General features: G+C 40.9%; 1 protein-coding gene across 2 annotated transcripts in view; it reads left to right on the top strand.

Moving 5' to 3' along the window:
- Positions 1 to 21,507, top strand: part of LOC139454354 (calcium-binding protein P-like) — a 26,262-nt gene extending 4,755 nt beyond the window's left edge. The window contains exons 1-9 of one of the 2 annotated variants that reach the window (XM_071235994.1): positions 3,956 to 4,094; positions 5,790 to 5,832; positions 7,100 to 7,215; positions 8,123 to 8,286; positions 9,171 to 9,198; positions 10,188 to 10,386; positions 13,217 to 13,492; positions 14,463 to 14,624; positions 15,810 to 21,507. In XM_071235994.1, the coding sequence (XP_071092095.1) occupies positions 5,790 to 5,832; positions 7,100 to 7,215; positions 8,123 to 8,286; positions 9,171 to 9,198; positions 10,188 to 10,386; positions 13,217 to 13,492; positions 14,463 to 14,624; positions 15,810 to 15,979 (1,158 nt within the window). In that variant the 5' untranslated portion in view covers positions 3,956 to 4,094 and the 3' untranslated portion in view covers positions 15,980 to 21,507. Of the gene's footprint in view, positions 1 to 3,955; positions 4,095 to 5,789; positions 5,833 to 7,099; positions 7,216 to 8,122; positions 8,287 to 9,170; positions 9,199 to 10,187; positions 10,387 to 13,216; positions 13,493 to 14,462; positions 14,625 to 15,809 lie in introns of those variants that run through there. The other variant, XM_071235995.1, reaches the window with a different exon arrangement.

Here is a 21,507-nt window from a genome sequence, read left to right as displayed (position 1 = left end):
ATTTGTTCTTCAATGAGTACGGTCTACTATGTTTTCCCCCAACCAATCTACATTTAACATGCCAGGTTTCAGGTGACTAATTATCATCTGTCCATGTGATGCCCCAAGTGTGTCACGTGTTACATGACCTCACAACAGCGGTATATGTCTAAGTTACAAAACCGATACGTTACGTTTAAAAAAATGGCGCATTATTCACTGAGGTAGAGGCATGCCTGTGATGTCTGGGTTTAACCAGTAAATAACAATAGGTCTTTGAAAGGCATTTAGAAGTGATTCACACAAGGAAGAGAATATATGGATATCAACCTCTTTATTATGAGGAACACAACGTTTCGGAGTATATACTTACTCCTTCATCAGGTGAATGAATGCCATGAGGCAGAGAGCATATATATATATATATATATATGTACCTGCAAGGACAACAAAAGTAATAAGATAACGAAAGGTGGAAAATAACAAAGGGTAGAAACTAACAGGGGAAGCCAACAGATGATTGGCGTTGATGGGTGATTAACACTAGACAATCTATTTCACCATCAAGAAGGACCCCACTGCTAAAGTAGAACGCCAACATAAAAAAGAACCTAAAAGACCTCCACCAGAACAGAGAGATAAACGACACCATCTTCAACCAGCTGAACCCCATCAACTCCCAAGCCCCTTAAAGAAGTTGCATCCATATACAGAAAAGTTCGGTTATAACGAACTCAAAGGGACTACTAATTTTAGTTCGTTATAACCGTAGTTCGTTATAAGCATATATACAGCATAACTACAGCAAGTAGTCGGGACCTAAAAAGTAAGTTCGTTATATCCGTCAATTCGTTATAAGCGTGTTCGTTATTACCGTAGTTTACTGTATTCTCTTCCTTAAATAACAATAGTCATCAGAAGATGACAATCCCCGACCCCTACAATAGCAAAACGCACCACTTCAGCCCCTGGTTAAAACATATACCAAATTTGGATGTACAATGTGTCACGGGATATAAATCTGACAGGAATACAAGAACGCAGTTGGAAAAGGCTGTGGGAAATTACGCACAGTGTTAGTAAGTATACAATTGATGTTGTTTTAAATGCCATGCGTATTTGTGCCCTGGCAACTCAAAATTGATTGCGTGTTGCTGATTCAATTTGCGCAGAGCTCTTATACAACCAACTGACAACTAAACACAAATTTCATTTAAGGTTAATGGGGAAGCCGGGAGAGAAAAAACAGTCCCATTGGTCCATGTCATCAATAGCATTAAACAGCATTAAATCAGAGTCTTCACGAGATTAGCATATAACATTATATATATATATATATATATATATATATATATATATATATATATATATATATATATATATATATATATATATATATATACGTATGTATGTATGTATGTATGTATGTATGTATGTTGTGTGTGTGTGTCGCTCTCTGACCCTCTGTGACTCTCCCTCTCTCCCTCTGTGACTCTCTCTTTTACTCTCTCTCTCTCCGATTCTTTCTTCCTCTGTGACTCTCGCTCTCTCTCTCTTAATACAGGAATATTTTCTGTACTTGCTTCTACACTTGACTACCCGAATATTGACCCCTCCCCTTGTAAATAAACAACATTATGCTGAAGGTAAATGTTTACAACGTAGACAAACACTAACGTAGTGACTTTTGATCGTCTAATAATTACTCTCCGGACTAGTACAAGCAGAATGACGCACACACGCAAGCGCATGCACGCACGCACACACACGCACGCACGCACGCACGCGCGCGCGCGCGCACACACACACACACACACACACACACACACACACACACTTCGCTATGTAAGTGCAGTAATCTGAAACGCGACGTTAAACCATGTAAGACCTCACTCCCACGAAATACTATTGGAGACTTTCGGAATACTTGGAAGACCTTCAATGCCTGACGTCACCGTTGACGTTCACTGATAAATAAATGAAACAATTAACATACTAAACTTGCTGTTCTTGGACCCTGAAACTAAAATCCAGAAGAGACGTATGCGACAATCGGGTGGAAAAAAACTCGTACTCGTTCGTTAAAGTCGACTGAAATTGTATAGCACATTTGAAATTGTATAGCACATTCAACACTTAAGGCTCTTTGGAATTTGTTCTTTTTTAAAGGGGCACTGATCTAACGCAATTCCCCGGGACTGGTTGTTGCCTTTGTTATTGTTTTTTCCCAGTGAGTACCCAGATGTAGAGCAGAAATCTAGACTAGCTCGCGACCTCTGTTGCGCCATTCGTAAGCGCATTAGTCACTTTTATGGATACCGGTAGTAATAAGAGCGTATCACATTGATCAACAAAATGAAATACAGTTTTCGAGATAATAAGGAAACGTAGGTATCTTTGTGGGTAGCATCGGTAATGGTGACGAAGTTTTGATAAGTCACTTGCTCGGTAATTTTGCGATTTTCGTTTACACTATTTTGACTTGCAACACAAAGTAAATATTTCATCTGAGCATTGCTTTTTTTATAGTGTGTATATTTTGTTACTGTCAAAATGTGTAACATATTTATTTATTCAGTTATTTTACAAAGTGACTGAAAAACATTTCCATCTGTATTTTTATGATAACGAATTCCAAACATTTTGATGTTTAATGTCATTACCAAGAGACTGAAAATGTTACTTTGAAAAGTACATTTCTATGTTGTTTGGCTTCTAATCCTACATAATAATCTGTTGTGATGTTTGTAAGTCCTTTTGATCGTCTTAATCAATCTGGACAGATTTTTTAGTCAAAATGACTGAATATTTACACATTTTATAAATTGCCTGAGAGAATCACATTTTACAAATTGACGGGAATCTATACACGGTTTCAAAGGAAATGACCTGTGAAAACAATGTGTATCGCGCATTGAAGAATTTCCCAACCAAGACGTAGAGAAACAAGAACGAATCGGTTCAAATGAAGGAAAACAAAATGCAAATACCATAATTACAACTTACCAAATTGTACCTGTAATAAATTCATTAACTGAGCATCAAGTGAATGACGACAAATACACATGTGTAGGGTTATACGAGAAAACGTGGATGACAACAAGGGAGTAGTAATCGTATTATCGACGCAATCCGAAATCCGAAAATGCTTTCACTGCATGGATACTTTTTTTTAGTATTAAACTATAACCATCTGGGGTATTTCCGAATGACGACTTCCAATGAGCTCCGCCGTTCTTTTTGTCTGTTTGTTTAGGCTGAAGAAATTAATTAACATGCGCCCTTTGTCGAATCTTTATAGATCACATTTAACCAATCAGTGTTTATTCAAAAATGCGTAAAACAAATATTGCCTCCAGCCTCCAAGTTTATTTAGCTGTCCTTGCAGACGGTAGCCCAGTCTCTGGTCACGCTCAGTTGCGTTGCGTATCATCCGGGTACTCACGGGGGAAAAAACAATAACAAAGGCAACAACCAGTCCGGGGAATGGCGTTAGATCAGTGCCCCTTTAAGGGGCTGATCTTGAGAGTTGATCGTAAACTGTATACATTTTGATATCTCCTTATGGGGATACTGTGAAATACACTTATTGTTTTCAATCTGGTAAATAATATTTTTCTATGGTGGCAAGTCTATATATATACAACATCGTTATGTTGTGGAAAGTTATTTTGATTTAGGTAGATCAACATATTTTTTACCAGTTGTATAATATTGTCGAAATAGTTATTTGTACCACGATCACTGAAATCAGCGTTTATTTGATGAAAAATGATTTTCAGTGCAGTATAAAATCAATCCAAATCATTATTACATAAAAGTTGTTGAATAGTTTCTGTTTAGTGGTCTGCATTAGCTAAGGCATTAGAGTTACCTATTGTTGGACGCTAAACTGCTACCATTGTATCCGTAATCCGACGCACGCTATGAAAGTATAGACAGGATCCCAGTTTACCGAAGGAGTGGCTATTTTTAGTTTGCACGGGCGATGATAAAACATTCTGGAAAATGTTTGACATCTAAATTTGGTGGGGCTTTCGCAATCAGTGACGTTTATCTCATTCGAGTATATTGTTTCATTTCAAATTAATCTTACATCCAAGAAGAACAGCAAAGTAAGTAGATATCTATATCAATTATTTAGTAAACTTGTTGTTGTTTATTCGATAGATGATCAACCTGTGAAGACGGATGTAAACAAATTCATCGTCATCTGTACAGGCACACAGTCGACAGCCTGATAAATCTTGATCCTGTGTAGTGAACTTATTTCACCACAGACGCTGCAGCATGTCGCGACTAGTCAGTATTTTGGTGTTTACATTATTCCAGTAGAAATTTGAAACCAATTTTGTTGTTGGCAATGTTGCATGAATATCCTGGTTTGCTCAAATCCAAGGCTACAGTTGGTTTATGTGCAAGGTTATAATGTTGTGGGTGTTGGGACTTAATGATAGGTTTGGGGTGACAGTGGACAGTGTTAGAAGAATGGGCACAACTGGGGTTACCAGTCATTAGTGTTGGCGGCGGCACAGGTGGCCCAGGTGGCCCAGACAGCCTCCGTGGTCTAGTGGTAGAGCGTCCGCCCGGAGAGCGGAAGGTCCGGGGTTCGATCCCCTGCCGCATCATACCAAAAGACGTTAAAAGATGGTACTTGTTACCCTGACTGGTGCTCGGCATTAAGGGGCTAAAACAAGGACTGGTCGGCTCGGAGTCAGTATACTGTGTCTGAGTGGGGTATTCATGTTAAACTGCGGCATGGTATCTCAGTGAGCTAGCACTATAAATTGGCATCAGTCCGGACTAGTACAAGCAGCCACAGAAACACACACACATACATGCACGTCGCTATATAAGTGCAATAATCTTGGACGCGACGTTAAACCCCATTTCACCTCACCTCACCTCACAGGTGGCCCACTTGTCTAAGGCGCCGCGATTCGCTGTGCAGAGTTGCGTCCCTTGGGCACGCCGGAAACCTAAAATTGTGGGTTCGAATCCCAGTTCGCCCTGATTATGTTTCTAGGTTTGTCAGCACCATACCCGTGCTCGTGGGTTTCACCGAAGTGGTAAACGTCTGAGACCTGCATCACTTCGGGCTTTCCTCCCACATTAAGCTGACATGCCGTGATATAACTTGAATACTGTTAAAAGCGGCGTTAAACCCAACTCACTCACTCACTCATTAGTGTTGGCACAGCTTGCTGATAAACAACCCTTCACAATCCTCAGGTTTGGGCACCACTTTCTGATCAAATTGCCTTTGTGATCATCAGGGTGATGCATCCCTGTCTGATCAAACATGTAGCCTACCCTGTCCGATCAAACAACCTTTCACAATACTTAATGTTGGGCACAGCTTGCTGATCAAACACCCCTTTAGGATCCTTAGGATTGGGTTCCCCTTTCCGATCAAACACTTTCACAATCCACAGAGGGGTACACAAAGTATGTGATCTGGACTACAAGTTGTCAGACTTCCATTTTGTGGAAGTCTTGTTGGTTGAGTGGGTAAGGTCGCTGACTTTGTGTGCTGTGGATTAGGTGCCTCACTTTATGAGTGTGGGTTTGAACCCCAGATGGGACTCAACCCCCAAAAGTACTAGACATTGTACTTCACTAAGAGTGTGTAATCCCAAATATTACATATTTTACATATGAGTGTATAGCCCAATAGGACTCAAAAGGAAGCGCATCAGTTGGTGTTGTGAATGTGAGATATTATGCACTGGATGATGGAGGATGGTCTTACACCAGGTAAATGTATCTACATGAACATAGTTTATAATGTTTTCTGTGTGATATTTCAGATGTCTGATGTTATCAAGTCTGGATACATCAAGCGTTACAGCAGTAAGTTTATTGACCATCTTTTTTTGTTTGTTTTTTAATGCCGCCCTCAGCAATATTCCAGCTACATGTTTGTGGCCTGTAAATAATCGAGTCTGGACCAGACAATCAAGATATGACACACAATCAACCAAGTAACTGAGCCTGACCACTCGATCCATTTGTTTGCCAGCATGTGTTGTTTGGGATCAGTTCTAACCCCCACAAAACAATTGGGCATCAATCTTCAGATTGTATGCTTGACGATGGGGTAGCCGAGTGGTTAAGGCGTTTGCTAATCGTGCTGATGGCCAGGATTTTATTCCCCAAATGGGTTGATGCCAATTTCTGGTGATATTGCTGGAATATTACCATGCTCACTCACTGTAAACTCCTATTACTGTGTCCATTGAAACATGATCATGATACTATTCCAAGAAACATTTTGCTTGAGTTACTTATTAATCCTGTGTTTGTCAGATGGATTAATTCCAAGAATAGAAGCAGGTCACCTTAGGAAGAATGTTTATCTAATGACCATCCTTTACATATGTCCAGTGCTTGCATTTCGGTAAACCTACTCTAACCTCAGGATCCATTCCTGTGGTTTTCAGGATCTCAAATTTACCCACTCTTGATTTTCATCAGCAAAATTTGATTTGCTCCGCTATTGAATCTAACGCAAGTCACAAACCATCTTAATTTTAGGTTGGCGATAGCAACAACATAGCAATACGAGTTATCTCCCTTACCTATTTCTCATTTCCATATCTCCATGTTTGATTGGTCAGTAAAATGTTAAATGAAAATCGAGGGTGGGTAATTTGAGATCGTGAAAACGACGGTAATGGGTCCAGGGGTTAGTCACTTAGTGTAGGTCTACCGAAATGCAATCCCTGGAGATATAGAGGATGTCAACTGGCAAACTCTGTAATGACCTTGCTTGATTAGGCTCCAAGATAGGAGGTTTTTGGTTCGAAGACATTTCATGACTTCAGACTCACAACATAGGCAAGTCGTTCACACCTTTCAGTGGAAATGTTTGTTGTTTCATGTATTTAATGATGACTAACATTCAACCACATTGTGAGACCGAACATTACAAAGGACAAAATATATTTTATGTTTTAATTACCCATTTAGTCACTGACTTATTTGCAACTCAATTCACAAAGTTTACTATTTGATTTTGCTTTTGAAGTATTGTGTGGATGTAAATCCCTTCTTAATATCATGTATGTACCTATTACTGTCCTCTGTTAAACACGAATATTCATGAATTAAACTTCAGATAGTTTTATGGATGGCGGATGGAAGAAGATATGGGTGGTTTTACACAGAGACAGCAAATTGATGATATACAAAAAACAGTCAGATACCTCATCAAAGGGCCAAGTTATAATGAAGGTGTGTATGATGAAAAGGGCCATGTTATATTATAATAACTTATAACAAAGTGTGTATAACCAAAGGTCCATGTTATAACAAAGGTGTGTATTACCAAAGGGTCACATTATAACAAAGGTGTGTATGACCAAAGGGTCCTGTTATAACAAAGGTATTTTTTACCAAAGGTCCATGTTGTAACAAAGGCATATATGACCGAAGGTCCATGTTATAACAAAGGTGTATATTACCAAAAGGTTATGATATAACAAACGGGTGTATTACCAAAGGGTCACATTATGACAAAGGTGTCTATTACCAAAGGGCCAATTTATAACAAAGGTGTGTATTACCAAAAGGTCATGTTATAACAAAGGTGTGTATTACCAAAGAGCCATGTTACAACAAAGGTGTGTATTACCAAAGGGCCATGTTATAACAAAGGTGTGTATTACCAAAGGGCCATGTTATAACAAAGGTGTGTATTACCAAAGGGTCATGTTATAACAAAGGTGTGTATTACCAAAGGGCCATGTTATAACAAAGGTGTGTATTACCAAAGGGCTATGTTATAACAAAGGTGTGTATTACCAAAGTCCAATTAATAACAAAGGTGTGTATGACCAAAGGACCATGTTATAATGATAGTGTGTATGACTATGATAAATTTAAGGTAGGTATCACCAATGTTTTTTCATACTTAATGGATACATTTCCCAGAAGGATGTGAGTATCCTGGTTTCTCTATGACATCTATATCATCAAATTAAAGATTGGCTCAAGGAACTAAGCATGACAACACAAAAATATAATATTTTGCCTTCAGCATCTTTGCATGTGGACCAAGAAAATCCATAAATGGAATAACAAAATTGATTTGGCCACAGTTAGCTGATCATCATACTGATTTATTAAGAATTTTTTTCAGGATGTATGTAAATATTTTGCGTTTGGTCAATATGCGGAGAAGTTCCCTGAGCGCCCAACCCTACCGAAGGATGGGAAGATGGACTGGGTGTTGGCGATACCCCAGAAAGCCAGCTCACAGGCCAAGATACACTGGTTTCTATGTGAATCGGACAAGGATGTAAAGTAAGCTTTACAGAACAGCTTCTGAATCACTTTGCTTCTTGATTTGTAGAAATGTTTAAGGGATTATTTGTCATTTTGTCAACTATTTTGTATTCCAAAATCACTAACTGATAACACAGATGGTGTTTTGCTGATAGTATGATGTGTAATGAGTGTTTGAAATGAAGGGGGTCCTTGAGGGTTTCTGCTGTGGTATTAGAATCTTTGGACATCCTAAATCTTCATGTTTTAGCATTATTATCACCCACCATGAAATGGAAGGGGGATATAGGAATGGGTGCTGTCCATCCATTCTTCCGAGCGATTCGTTCCGTTTTGTTTCCAGAGCAGAACTCAAGCCCTTGAGAGGTCTAGTAGTGAACTGGTGCTCTTTGATAGTTTGGGATTTTTGAAAAATATACTTTACGAGTATTCATGGCAATGACTTTGACTTAAACTGAAAATGGTGGTAGTGCTACTTTCCAGATCAGATCTTGAAAACTGTACAATATTGATTCACCAAAAACTTGGCACATAGATAGGTCCAGTGGTAAACTGGTGCCTTTTAATAGTTTGGGATTTTTTTAAAGTTTATTTGTCGAGTTTCCATAGCAACGACCTTGACTTTGACTGAAAATGGCAGTAATGCTCGTTTCCGGAGCAGGTCTTGAAAACTGTAAATATTTCTCGCCTTGCACATAACAGGACATGGCATATTGGCGGGGGATATGAGTATTTCATGTTTGTTGTTAAGGGACCCCGTCACACTGATGCTTTGCTTCTAGCCCTGAGTATGGTAAAGGCATGAACATGATGGCTGTATTACATATTTGTGTATGTGTCAATCTCTACATTGTGTTTGTAGTGAAACAACCTGATTTAAACAAACGCTTGTCCTGTTTCAGTGAGTGGATGCAAGCCATTGTTTCTACAGTAAGTATTGAGTCACAATGATCATTTCATTGACCCCTGTGGTCTTCAGCAAACCATGCTTGTCACAATTGGCGACTACTAACGGGATCCGGTGGTCAGGCCTATTGATTTGGTTGATGCATTGGTTATCGTATCCCAGTTGCATAGATTGATGCTCATGATGTCAATCACTGGATTTTTTGGTCCAGACCTCGATTATTTACAGATCACCGTCATATAGCTGGAATATTTGCTGAGTGCAGCGTTAAACCACAAACAAACAAAAAAGACCAAAAATCATTCATTGCAGCTGATGGCATAGAAATGGACTCCCTTTGTCTGTCAGTTGGTCATATTTTGTTTCAAACTTTTCAATATTTCTCCCTGAAACAATGTATTCACATCATGTGCTGAACTGGTGCATTTTCCTATTCAGAAATGTTTGAAAGTATTTTTTATATCAAGGAAACAAGTTTGACTAAAATGAGTGTAGGGTTCATTTCTGGTGCATAATTCGTTAACATTTCAATATTTCTTCATGAAACTTTGTATGCACATTGAGTAAGTACTAAACAGGTGCCTTTTTTGTTCAGGAGTTTGACAAAATTCTTTTTTCATAATTCCAAGGCAAAAGGTTTGAATGAGATTTGTTTCTAGAGTATAAATCATAATCGGTTTAATATACTTGATGAAACTTGGTATACACGTCAGAAATCAGACATGCCTAAGCTTGTTAGAGGTGACTTTCTGGCACAGTGACTTGATTGGTTGTGGGGCATCGTACCCTGGCAGCGTAAGATTTTAATCATGTTTTCAGTCACTGGATTGTCTGATCCAGAGTCAATTATTTACAGGCCATCTTATAAAGCTGGAGAGCAGTGTTAATTTACCGTCATACATATTTAAAACGGATATAAATGACTTTTTTTTGGTATCATGTTGTTATCTTTGTTATTTTATCACATGATAATTTAATAAATATATATATTTTTTATTCTTGTTATCTTCAGCTTCCTGCAATGCCTCATAAAGCCGAGGCCCCACCCCCAGCAAGTGCCCCTCCCCCTGCCCCAGCCCCATATACAGAGCAGATTCAGGCTGTAAAGAGCAACACAGTGTCAGCCCCTCCCCCTCCAGGCTATCCGGCTGCCCCACCCCCCTACAGTGCCGGACCACCAGTCGGGAATCTCGGATTTGACGCTATGCATAGTAAGAAATATTCTTCACAGATTCAGTTGTATTTTATGTATGTTGGTGTGATGTATTCTTGAATGTTGTACCAAGTATAAATTATCCTGAAACCTCACTGAGACCATGTCCTCAGGGTCAGCCCATGTCCTCAGGGTCAGCCCATGTCCTCAGGGTCAGCCCATGTCCCCAGGGTCAGCCCATGTCCTCAGGGTCAGACAGTGTACTCAGGGTCAGACCATGTCCTCAGGGTCAGCTCATGTCCTCAGGGTCTGCCCATGTCCTTAGGGTCAGCCCATGTCCTCAGGGTCTGCCCATGTCCTCTGGGTCAGCCCATGTCCTTGGGGTCAGACAGTGTCCTCAGGGTCAGACCATGTCCTCAGGGTCAGCTCATGTCCTCAGGGTCACCCATGTCCCCAGGGTCTGCCCATGTCCTCAGGGTCAGCCCATGTCCTCAGGGTCAGCCCATGTCCTCAGGGTCAGACAGTGTACTCAGGGTCAGACCATGTCCTCAGGGTCAGCTCATGTCCTCAGGGTCTGCCCATGTCCTTAGGGTCAGCCCATGTCCTCAGGGTCTGCCCATGTCCTCTGGGTCAGCCCATGTCCTTGGGGTCAGACAGTGTCCTCAGGGTCAGACCATGTCCTCAGGGTCAGCTCATGTCCTCAGGGTCAACCCATGTCCCCAGGGTCTGCCCATGTCCTCAGGGTCAGCCCATGTCCTCAGGGTCAACCCATGTCCCCAGGGTCTGCCCATGTCCTCAGGGTCAGCCCATGTCCCCAGGGTCAGACAGTGTCCTCAGGGTCACACCATGTCCTCAGGGTCAGCTCATGTCCTCAGGGTCAGCTCATGTCCTCAGGGTCTGCCCATGTCCTCAGGGTCAGCTCATGTCCTCAGGGTCTGCCCATGTCCTCTGGGTCAGCCCATGTCCTTGGGGTCAGACAGTGTCCTCAGGGTCAGACCATGTCCTCAGGGTCAGCTCATGTCCTCAGGGTCAACCCATGTCCCCAGGGTCAGCCCATGTCCTCAGGGTCAACCCATGTCCCCAGGGTCAGACCATGTCCTCAGGGTCAGCTCATGTCCTCAGGGTCAGCCCATGTCCTCAGGGTCAGCTCATGCCCTCAGGGTCAACCCATGTCCCCAGGGTCAGCTCATGTCCTAAGGGTCAGCCCATGTCCTAAGGGTCAGCCCATGTCCTCAGGGTCAGCTCATGCTCTCAGGGTCAACCCATGTCCCCAGGGTCAGCTCATGTCCTCAGGGTCAGCCCATGTCCCCAGGGTCAGCCCATGTCCTAAGGGTCAGCCCATGTCCTCAGGGTCAGCTCATGCCCTCAGGGTCAGCCCATGTCCTCAGGGTCAGCCCATGTACCAAGGGTCAGCCCATGTCCTCAGGGTCAGCTCATGCCCTCAGGGTCAGCCCATGTCCTCAGGGTCAGCCCATGTCCTCAGGGTCAGCCCATGTCCTCAGGGTCAGCCCATGTACTACCAACAAAAATTAATTGAACACATGAAACATGATGATGGTTGACAGTGGATTGATAGGCTGAGGAAATATTTCGGGGGCTTAAGTTAATGTCTGTGTGTCCTCCAAGTTTGGCAATACATGTTCGACATACTTGCTAGCATATTGACGATTTAGACTGGATGGTTGCCCTCTGATTTGACAGGGACAGTTTGATAGCCTAATGGTTAAAGCGTTCACTCGTCACGTTGAAGACCCGGGTTCAATTCCCCACATGGTCACAATGTGTGAAGTCTGTTTCTGGTGTCCCCCATATGATGTATTCTAAGAAGCTTTGCTATAAGCCCAAAGGTGCCGACTGTAGTTTATCCTGTGGGCATGCCGCGGGTTTATCAAAACTAAATTCAAACCACATTGTCCTAGCCACAGCAGTTACAGTTATTATAACGCAAACATCCTCATGCTTTAACTATAATAGTTCAGGGCAAACCTACACTTTATTACACTACAAATGGGGGTAGAGCAAACTTTAGTTCTTAAACGTTGCAAATAGTCTTGTAACATTTGGTCGTCCCTGCTGTCTACGGCGCCACAATTTGCTGTGAAATCCTGGTTTCTAGGTTGGCAGCAATATATCCATGCTCATGGATGTCACCAAAGTAGAAACGTCCTGCATGAGACCCGCATAACTTCAGACTTTCATCCCACATCAATCCATCATGCCATGATATGATAGCATTACAGTTCAAAGGGGCTTTAGACCCAACTCACTCACTGTCATGCTGTGATGTAACTGGAATATTGTTCCACGTGATGTTAAAGCCAACTCACTCACTTATACTGACTATGCTTGTCACAATAGGCGACTACTAACGGGATCCGGTGGTCAGGCCCATTGATTTGGTTGATGCATTGGTTATCGTATCCCAATTGCATAGATCGATGCTAATGATATCAATCACTGGGTGGTCTGTAAATAATGGAGTCTGGACCAGACTCGATTATTTATAGACCACCTTCATATAGCTGGAATATTGCTGAGTGCGGTGTTAAACAACAAACCAACCAACCAACCACTCACTCAATCACTGTCACGCTGTGATATAAATATTATACTGTTGAAAGCGACATAAAATAATACTCACTCTCATTCAACAAATATTTAGGTAAGCAACGGACCATTTTGTGTATAGGAATATTCCATTCTTTTTTAAAGCAGTAAAACATTTCATTGAATAACACAAGTTGTATTGTCATGATGTCTTTGCATATATACTGTTTTGTGGCTGAGGTTATATTGTTTGAACACAGTGAAGTATTGATCTACTGGCATGAGAATGTTGAGGACTATGAAAGTGTTCATGCATTTATTGTAAAAAATTTCCTTTCCAGTCTCTGCACCTGCCCCAGGGGCAGCTCCGCCTTCCCCTGCCGGGGGGTACTACCCCCAACAGTCCTACCCTGCTGCAGGGGGCTACCCACAGCAAGCCCCTCCCCCACAGTACCAGGCCCCAGCCCAGCAGTATCAACAACCCTACCCCACACCACAGCAACAATACCCACAGCAACAGTATCCACAGCAACAGTATCCACAGCAACAGTACTACCCCCAACAACCTGCAGGGGCTAGTTACCCACGGCAACCATACACCGCTCCACCTGCACAAGGTAAGTGTTGGAGGAAGACAAAGTGGGGATTCTGGGAAGAGGAGTATCTTTATTTGAAAGCCGACAAACAGGTTGTTTGGTGTTGACAATATGCGTTGTGATGACTGCGTGTCCTTTAGGGCTGTTACGATTCACTCGCGTATTCGGTGAATCGAAACATATGCCTTCATGAATTGAATTCACTATTCGTGGCCACTAGAATCCAATATTTTTTTGTACTGAGTGTTTATTTACTTGAACTCGTTACTTATCAAAATGAGATAAGGAAAATGGAATATATTAAAGTGATGTAGTATCGTAACTTGTGTCAGTTTTCCAAGGCCCCTTATGCTACTGTCAACCAAAACATGAGGCTATGTAAGTGGCATTGTTGGGATGTATTGCTTGTTTACTTCACGAAAAATATCACTGAAATGTTTCAACCTAAGCAATTACATGACGTACATTTACGTACATTTTTAATGAACTCAAGGTTTACACCGACACAATGTTTTTCGCAAAGACAATACCAGCTGATTACTGGGAGCTTTTAACACCAGAAGTAACTTGTTATTGTATTCATGAAAAAATGTTCTTATTCGTTACCCTATTTTTGTGATAAGTATTGTATTCGCCTCATAGTTTATTTGCACCCCTAGTGTCCTTGTACCGGGTGATGATTGTTGTCCTTGAAGATCCGGGGTAGAATAGGTCTTCAGCAACCCATGCTTGCCGTAAAGGGCGACTCTGCTTGTAATAAGAGGCGACTAACGGCATCGGGTGGTCAGGCTCGCTGACTTGGTTGATGCATGTCATTGTATCCCAACTGCATGGATCGATGCTCGTTATGTCCATCACTGGATTGTCTGGTCCAGACTTGATTGTTTACAGACCGCCGTGATATAGGTGGGATGTTGCCGAGTGCGGCGTTAAACAACAAACTCAACAGTACCCAGGCAGACCCCACTGAACCCCCTGTTGCGTGTTTCAGGCTACTACACCCCCCAGGGCCAGTACGTAGCCTACCCCCAGGGCCAGCAGTACGCCGCCCGACCCCAGACACAGTATGTCCAACAGCAACCCCAGGTGGTGTACGTCCAGCAGAAAAAGAACAAGGGAATTCTGGGAGGAAGTGGAGCATCAGCCGCTGCCGGTGAGTAGACTAGAGCTGTAGGGCAAGTGTGTTGTATACAGACATTGTGTGTGGCCGGTACAACATGAGACTCGAGCTGTAGGGCAAGTGTCTTGTATACAGACATTGTGTGTGGCCGGTACAACATGAGACTGGAGCTGTAGAGCAAGTGTGTTGTATACAGACATTGTGTGTGGCAGGTACAACATGAGACTCGAGCTGTAGGGCAAGTGTGTTGTATACAGACATTGTGTGTGGCCGGTACAACATGAGACTGGAGCTGTAGGCCAAGTGTGTTGTATACAGACATTGTGTGTGGCTGGTACAACATGAGACTCGAGCTGTAGGGCAAGTGTGTTGTATACAGACATTGTGTGTGGCCGGTACAACATGAGACTCGAGCTGTAGGGCAAGTGTGTTGTATACAGACATTGTGTGTGGCCGGTACAACATGAGACTCGAGCTGTAGGGCAAGTGTCTTGTATACAGACATTGTGTGTGGCCGGTACAACATGAGACTGGAGCTGTAGGCCAAGTGTGTTGTATACAGACATTGTGTGTGGCCGGTACAACATGAGACTGGAGCTGTAGGCCAAGTGTGTTGTATACAGACATTGTGTGTGGCCGGTACAACATGAGACTCCAGCTGTGGGGCTAGTGTGTTGTATACAGACATTGTGTGTGGCCGGTACAACATGAGACTCGAGCTGTAGGGCTAGTGTGTTTTGTATTAGGTAATTTTTAACAGAATCACCAGTAGTTTCCAAGAAAACATGTGTGCAGCTGATTGCTACTTCTGGCTTAGTTTACGAGACAATACCTATGGTAATCTTTTCATCTGCATATAAAACAATGCCTAGTAGAACAGGAAATCCAATTTAATTGGTAAATTATCATGTCAAGTGATGTTTTATCTCAATTTTCAAATTTTTATTGACCAAGTTTTATTGTTATCACCTGTTTGTTTCCCTGAATTCGCTGAAGGAACACAATGTTATCTTTTTCTTAGAAAGACAAACATGTTTTTATTGCAAACGGAGGAACTGTTTACATGCTGGTGATGTGCTTCATTCCGATTCGCTTTATAGATGGGGTATAGAAATTAGCATTGATATTGAAGGCTTGAACAGGGGGGTCACCTTATGGGCGGGGTCGCTTTATAGATGGTGAAGGCAGCATTATGCAACTTACCTGTGTTTGTTTCAGGTCTGGCTGGTGGAGCCCTGCTTGGGTATGGCGCAGCCCGGATGATGAGTGGGCCTTGTTACGGCTACGGTGGGTATGGTGGCTTCGGGATGGGTCGCTGGGGCAGCTGGAGCTCCCTCAGCAGCTGCGGAAGTTTTGGCAGCTTCAGCAGCTTCGGCAGCTGGGATTGAGCATCAGCGTGTGTGTAATGGATGTGTGTGTACGCTACATGCAGTGAAGTGTTCGGGAAGACCTTGATACCTGTCAGTAATATTAGAAGTAGGGCTGTAATCATTCACATGATACTATCTGTCATGATCAAGTACTGTGTCCTGAGACCAAGTATCGATACTCTGTACTGTATGTGTCTGTAGCAGGTACAGGATTTTATGAGGAGAATGGTCTTGTACACAAGACCGAGAGGTCGAGGAGTGTACACAAACTTTCAGTTCGTATAATCCTGTACATTCTGCTACTGACATATCTAACAAATTTATAATTCAATGTTCAAAATGTACAAAGACTAATGTTCGGTGGAATATGTTTGTGTGACATTTAGATCTACCTTTGCCGTACTAGGCTGATATTATGGAGTTACAGTTTGGCTGGACTACAAAATCCGGTTCGTAAACTGTCATGCAGATTTCGGTCAACTGCAGGATTTGCAAAGCATGTGCACGGCTTACTTGTTGTCAACAGATATTTTCTAAATCTTTTTATGTTTTTAATCAAGGTGCTCACATGATTTGATGCACTTCGTGATGTAAGACTCATTTTATCACAATATAGATCTTGATTATCGATCAGATCGTCTTGACTGGGCGCCACCGTTTTGTTTGAAGCAAATGCAAGTGATACGAGAGGTTGAGTCTGATTGGTCAATAGGAGAGGCATAGAAATGACATAACTCGTAATAGCCACTGGTGGCGCTACGATCGAGTCCAGGAATTCCAGCCTAGTTCGGCAAGGGTGGAAACTGGACTTTTAAAGTCAGTTAACTCTCTTGCCTCGGGAAGATGGATTTTGTTACGAGTCATGATAAAAAAATAATATTGAGGACATTATAGTGGTATGAAAATGAAAATTACAATACTACTTTCCTGTTGTTTGTACAAAGTTGTCAAGCAAGCCTGTTTTCTGATTCTGTCAGGCTGCGTTTTGTAGTACCCTACACACCGACCCCTTCAGCGTATTTCCCATTATTGGTTAATTAATTACACTTGCAGTACAGTTTCTTTAACAAAGAATGTTGTGATAGATTTTCAGTTGACACTGAGGTACCATTTGGCAATATGGAGGTGACGAATGTCATACAAGGTCACACAAGGTCATGTAAATATTCCATCAGTCTGCCATCTTGAATAGATGCTCACACTAGCCGAGTTACATGGCGAAGTTCATTGTATGACTTAATATCAAAATGGTAGTTTCGTGATCTGTAGTGAAGTACTTATCTCAGAACAGTTGTTCACGTCTTTATGTCATGACTCAGTTAATGTTTTTTTATGATTGGTCATACTGGTAGAATGCATCAAAGTTGTAATATAAGACTCAACGTTTCATAAAAAATACTCTTTGTGTTCAGGTGGGGGCAGAATGTGATTGATTGGAGAAGTTGTCATACGAATAGTACCCGATATTGCCATGCAGCTTGCACATAATGAACACCATTACAACGTAAATTAAATTATACAATTAAGGACACATTCCCATATAACTTAACTTTGTAATAGAATGTAACATTTTGGATTCCTATCAAGAGATTTGCACACATGTTTATTTTCATGATTATGTATTAGTGATGAAATAATGTATACTGTATTCGACGTAATAAGCACCCTGCTCTAATAAGCGCCCACGGCAATATTTGCTGATATATTGGCTGGTGAACAATCCCAATTAGCACCCCTTCCGATTGATCAATGTACAGAAGACTTATTTATTCACGTATAATACACATTTCACCAAAATAATATTCTAATAAGAGCCCCCTATTTCTAATTTTGAGAGCGCCCTGGGCGTTTCTTACGTCGAATACGTCATATCTAAAGAAATAACGCTACTGATGGGACAGCTCTTTCTCAATGACACAATGGTTTTCAACCTTCTTCAATACTGAGAAGATTCCAAAGTAAATATGTAATTTCAGCTGTGTTCGTTGCTATGCATAATGTTTGTGTTCAGAGCTGTAGGTAAAATGATTTGGGTCATGTAACCATACCTATGTTTGGGTTGAATAGCCACATTGGTAACGAGTTTAACAAATAACCCAACTGGGAGTGTACTTCATGTAAAATAACAGCATAATTCAAAACTACCAACCTACATTATGTCTTTTTTAAAATTATTGTTGTCGTAATTGTTGAGATTGAAAGTTACAGTTTTGTATCTTTCTATCAGAGAAACTGATTACAAAGTTTTACTAATATGTTTTATGTCTTGTCTGTATATTAGCAAAGAAAGTGTCAAATCTGTTTTTACATGTTTTTATTAGAGTTTTGTCACTATGCTGTTAAATATTTGAAGCTTGAGATTATTTATGCAAGTCCACATTCAAGTCCGTTACACCTCATTACTGAGGGATTTGGTTGGTTAGTTGCCTCTTACGACAAGCATAGTCGCCTATTACGTCAAGCATGGGTTGCTGAAGACCAACTCCCCCCCCCCGGTGTTCATTGGTCGAACATACAGTGAAATCTGGTTGATGCTCTCAATGCTACTGTCGAACACATTCGACAGATTGTGTCACTAGACCCTGTTAAATGGGAATCTCCCTTGTAAACCATACACCCTTATATAGCAAAGGGATTGATACTCCTTTCCCATGAATGTTTAACATGTTTAATGGTAGTGTACTGACCAGGTTTGTTTGTGACTTTACTGATGTGGAGCATGATTAAGCTTGATGTTCCATGGTTCGTTTGTTTGTTGTTTAACGCCGCACTCAGCAATATTCCAGCTATGTGACGATGGTCTGTAAATAATCGAGTGATTGATATCATGAGCATTGATCCACACAATTGGGATCGATGACATGCATCAAACAAGTCAGCAAGCCTGACCACCTGATCCCGATAGTCGCCTTTTACGGTAAGCATGGGTTGCTGAAGACCTATTCTACCCCAGATCTTCATGGGTCTGATGTTCCATGGTAGTTGATGAAGAAGTGGAATAGATGCTCACACTAGTGCTTTGTGTGACATTTCTTTGATGTCATATCAAAATGCTACTTTCATGATATTTAGTGAAGAAAGTATCTCTGAACAGTTGGTCATGTGTTTTATCATGAGTCAGTTGTTTTTTTTAATGATTGGTCATATAAAGTAATGTAATGTAATGTAATGTAAAGTAATGTATGACTCCATTTTTAGTAAGGATATTCAGGTGGGGGCAAAACGTGACTAATTGCTTTGAGATGTTGTCATACAAATAGTATCCCATATTGTCTTTGAACTTGCACATTTTCTACACGGATACAAACTTTAATGTACACACATGATTCTTTATTGGTATTGGTATTGTATTTCACCCTGTTTATTGATAAACTCCACATTCAAGTTTAATTTCTGCTAGAATTGTATGTACATTGTATATAAAACAGTGAGAAGTGACTATCCATTATTGGTTAATCCCAATATTTATAAATGGATGATTTCCAAGGAATGGTACTCATGGTTAACAAGGTATATATTTTATTTGTCTCCATTGTTAAGGAAAATGGCACTGGTTCCTTTGGAAAGTCCTATACATATCTCAATGGATGTGATCTGATGTCAAGACGTTAAGCAGGAATAATATATTTTCCCTCACCTCAGTATGCATTGTTACAGTCCATGTTAATAATATGTCAATGTATGGGATTAACCTGATGTGTTGAGGTATGTTTGCTTGATTTGAGGCCATTAAATTGATTTTGAAGTTTCAAATATAGAATTCAGGTCTTAAGTCAACAAATAAATACTTCAAACTTTAACACAGTAAGTTTATCGGCAATCTATGATGTCAAAATTGAACATAAAGGTTAGTAGTGATGAAGTGACATGTTTACATTGTTTAAAAGTTGGCAAGCAGTCCAGGAAGTGGAGGGAGATTTGTGGATGGATTAACTTGAACATATGCTTGTGTTAATTATTCCATAAATATAAATGTTTCTTGGCATAAAATCAGGAGGTAGTATTCTCAATGAATGTTGGATTGCAAAGTTCAAAACATATTGAGGGATTGTTTACATGAAACATTGCTTTACGTTATGTGCTAATGTGCATGCACAACTGCCTATTAACTTAATTCGTTGTTAGATCCAAGGTGTTTCATTATTATTTTAATGTTTAATACAGTTTGAGGCCTTGTTTTTTGTTGACACATGAGTGAGTGAGTATGGTTTTACGCCGCTTTTAGCAATATTCCAGCAATATCACGGCAGGGGACACCAGAAATGGGCTTCACACATTGTACCCATGTCGGGAATCGAACCCGGGTCTTCGACGTGACTAGGGAACGCTTTAACCACTAGGCTACCCGACCGCCCCTGTTGACACATGAATGATCCAGCTGTTTACATGTTGTGGTCTTATGTAGGTATGTCCAGGTACTCCACATGAAACTCGTACGTCTAAATGAATACAAGTAACAAAACACTTGGTTGAAAATGGATTTTTAAGCAAAAAATTATTTTTTTTAGATGTATTCCTTTTGAGAAATCTCTGAAGCTTTTACCCTATTGCTAAAGTCATTGCATGGAACCAGAATATTTTCTGGTATACCGTTTTGAATTTGAATCTGATTGATGTGTTACATTTTAGCGCCACTGGTCTTGCATAAATTCTAATTTGTTTCATGTGATATGTTTAGTTTTAGAGTCACCCTACATCACAGATTCTGTTTATTCTGCATTTATTAAGGGCATACGTGTCCCAGTGGCCTAAGGTTCATGCCATGATCGTGGGTTTGAATTCCGGTTCTTCCTTCTCTGGGTTTGCCATCACAATACCTGTGATCGTGCATTTCACAAAGTGGTAAACATCCATGACCTGTATCACTTCAGGCTTTTCACCCACATCAAACCAACAAGCAATGATATACAGAAATACTGTAATATTTCAGATTGCCCTTAAGATTAGAATTGCACTGAATGTTCATGGGGTGTTTTTTGCACTAGAGCTGTATGGGGATGTCATCTCCACACCGGTGAATGATCATTTAGCATCCTTAGCAGCACAGGGTCCTGTTCCACTGGGTCCTGTTCCACAAACGCTCCTAGGGCTAGGGTGATTGCTTTGTGCTAAGAAAGCTTTGTGGAATTGAGGTGACACAATGCAAGGTCACTCACAAATGTTACCTCCGGAATATTCATGGTTGTAGAAGTTTGTAGGTATTACAGTAATACTCATCTTTATCTTCAGAGATATTATTAACTGCAAAATTATTATTCTGGAACTTGTGTGTGTTTTGAATTCACACTCCCCCCAGCAAGTTACTTTAGACATGAATCACAACAAAAGGCAATGCAATGTACAGAGAAAATGCAGTAAATACATTATCTTGAAAGATAGAGATATGAAATGTCCCTAGACTTTTTGTTGTCGTTTTTCTGAAGTGATCTGACCTGTATTTACGTTAACTTCCGTCTTTCATTACTGTCACGTCTCTCTGATGAAGCCATCCCATAATGAAAGTATACATTAAACATTACATTTTAACAATGTTTATTGATGAATAA

The sequence above is a fragment of the Haliotis cracherodii genome, unplaced genomic scaffold, assembly GCF_022045235.1.
Source record: "Haliotis cracherodii isolate W230 unplaced genomic scaffold, xgHalCrac1.p SCAF_10, whole genome shotgun sequence".
Classification (NCBI taxonomy): domain Eukaryota; kingdom Metazoa; phylum Mollusca; class Gastropoda; order Lepetellida; family Haliotidae; genus Haliotis; species Haliotis cracherodii.
This window is presented reverse-complemented; position numbering and strand designations above follow the sequence as displayed.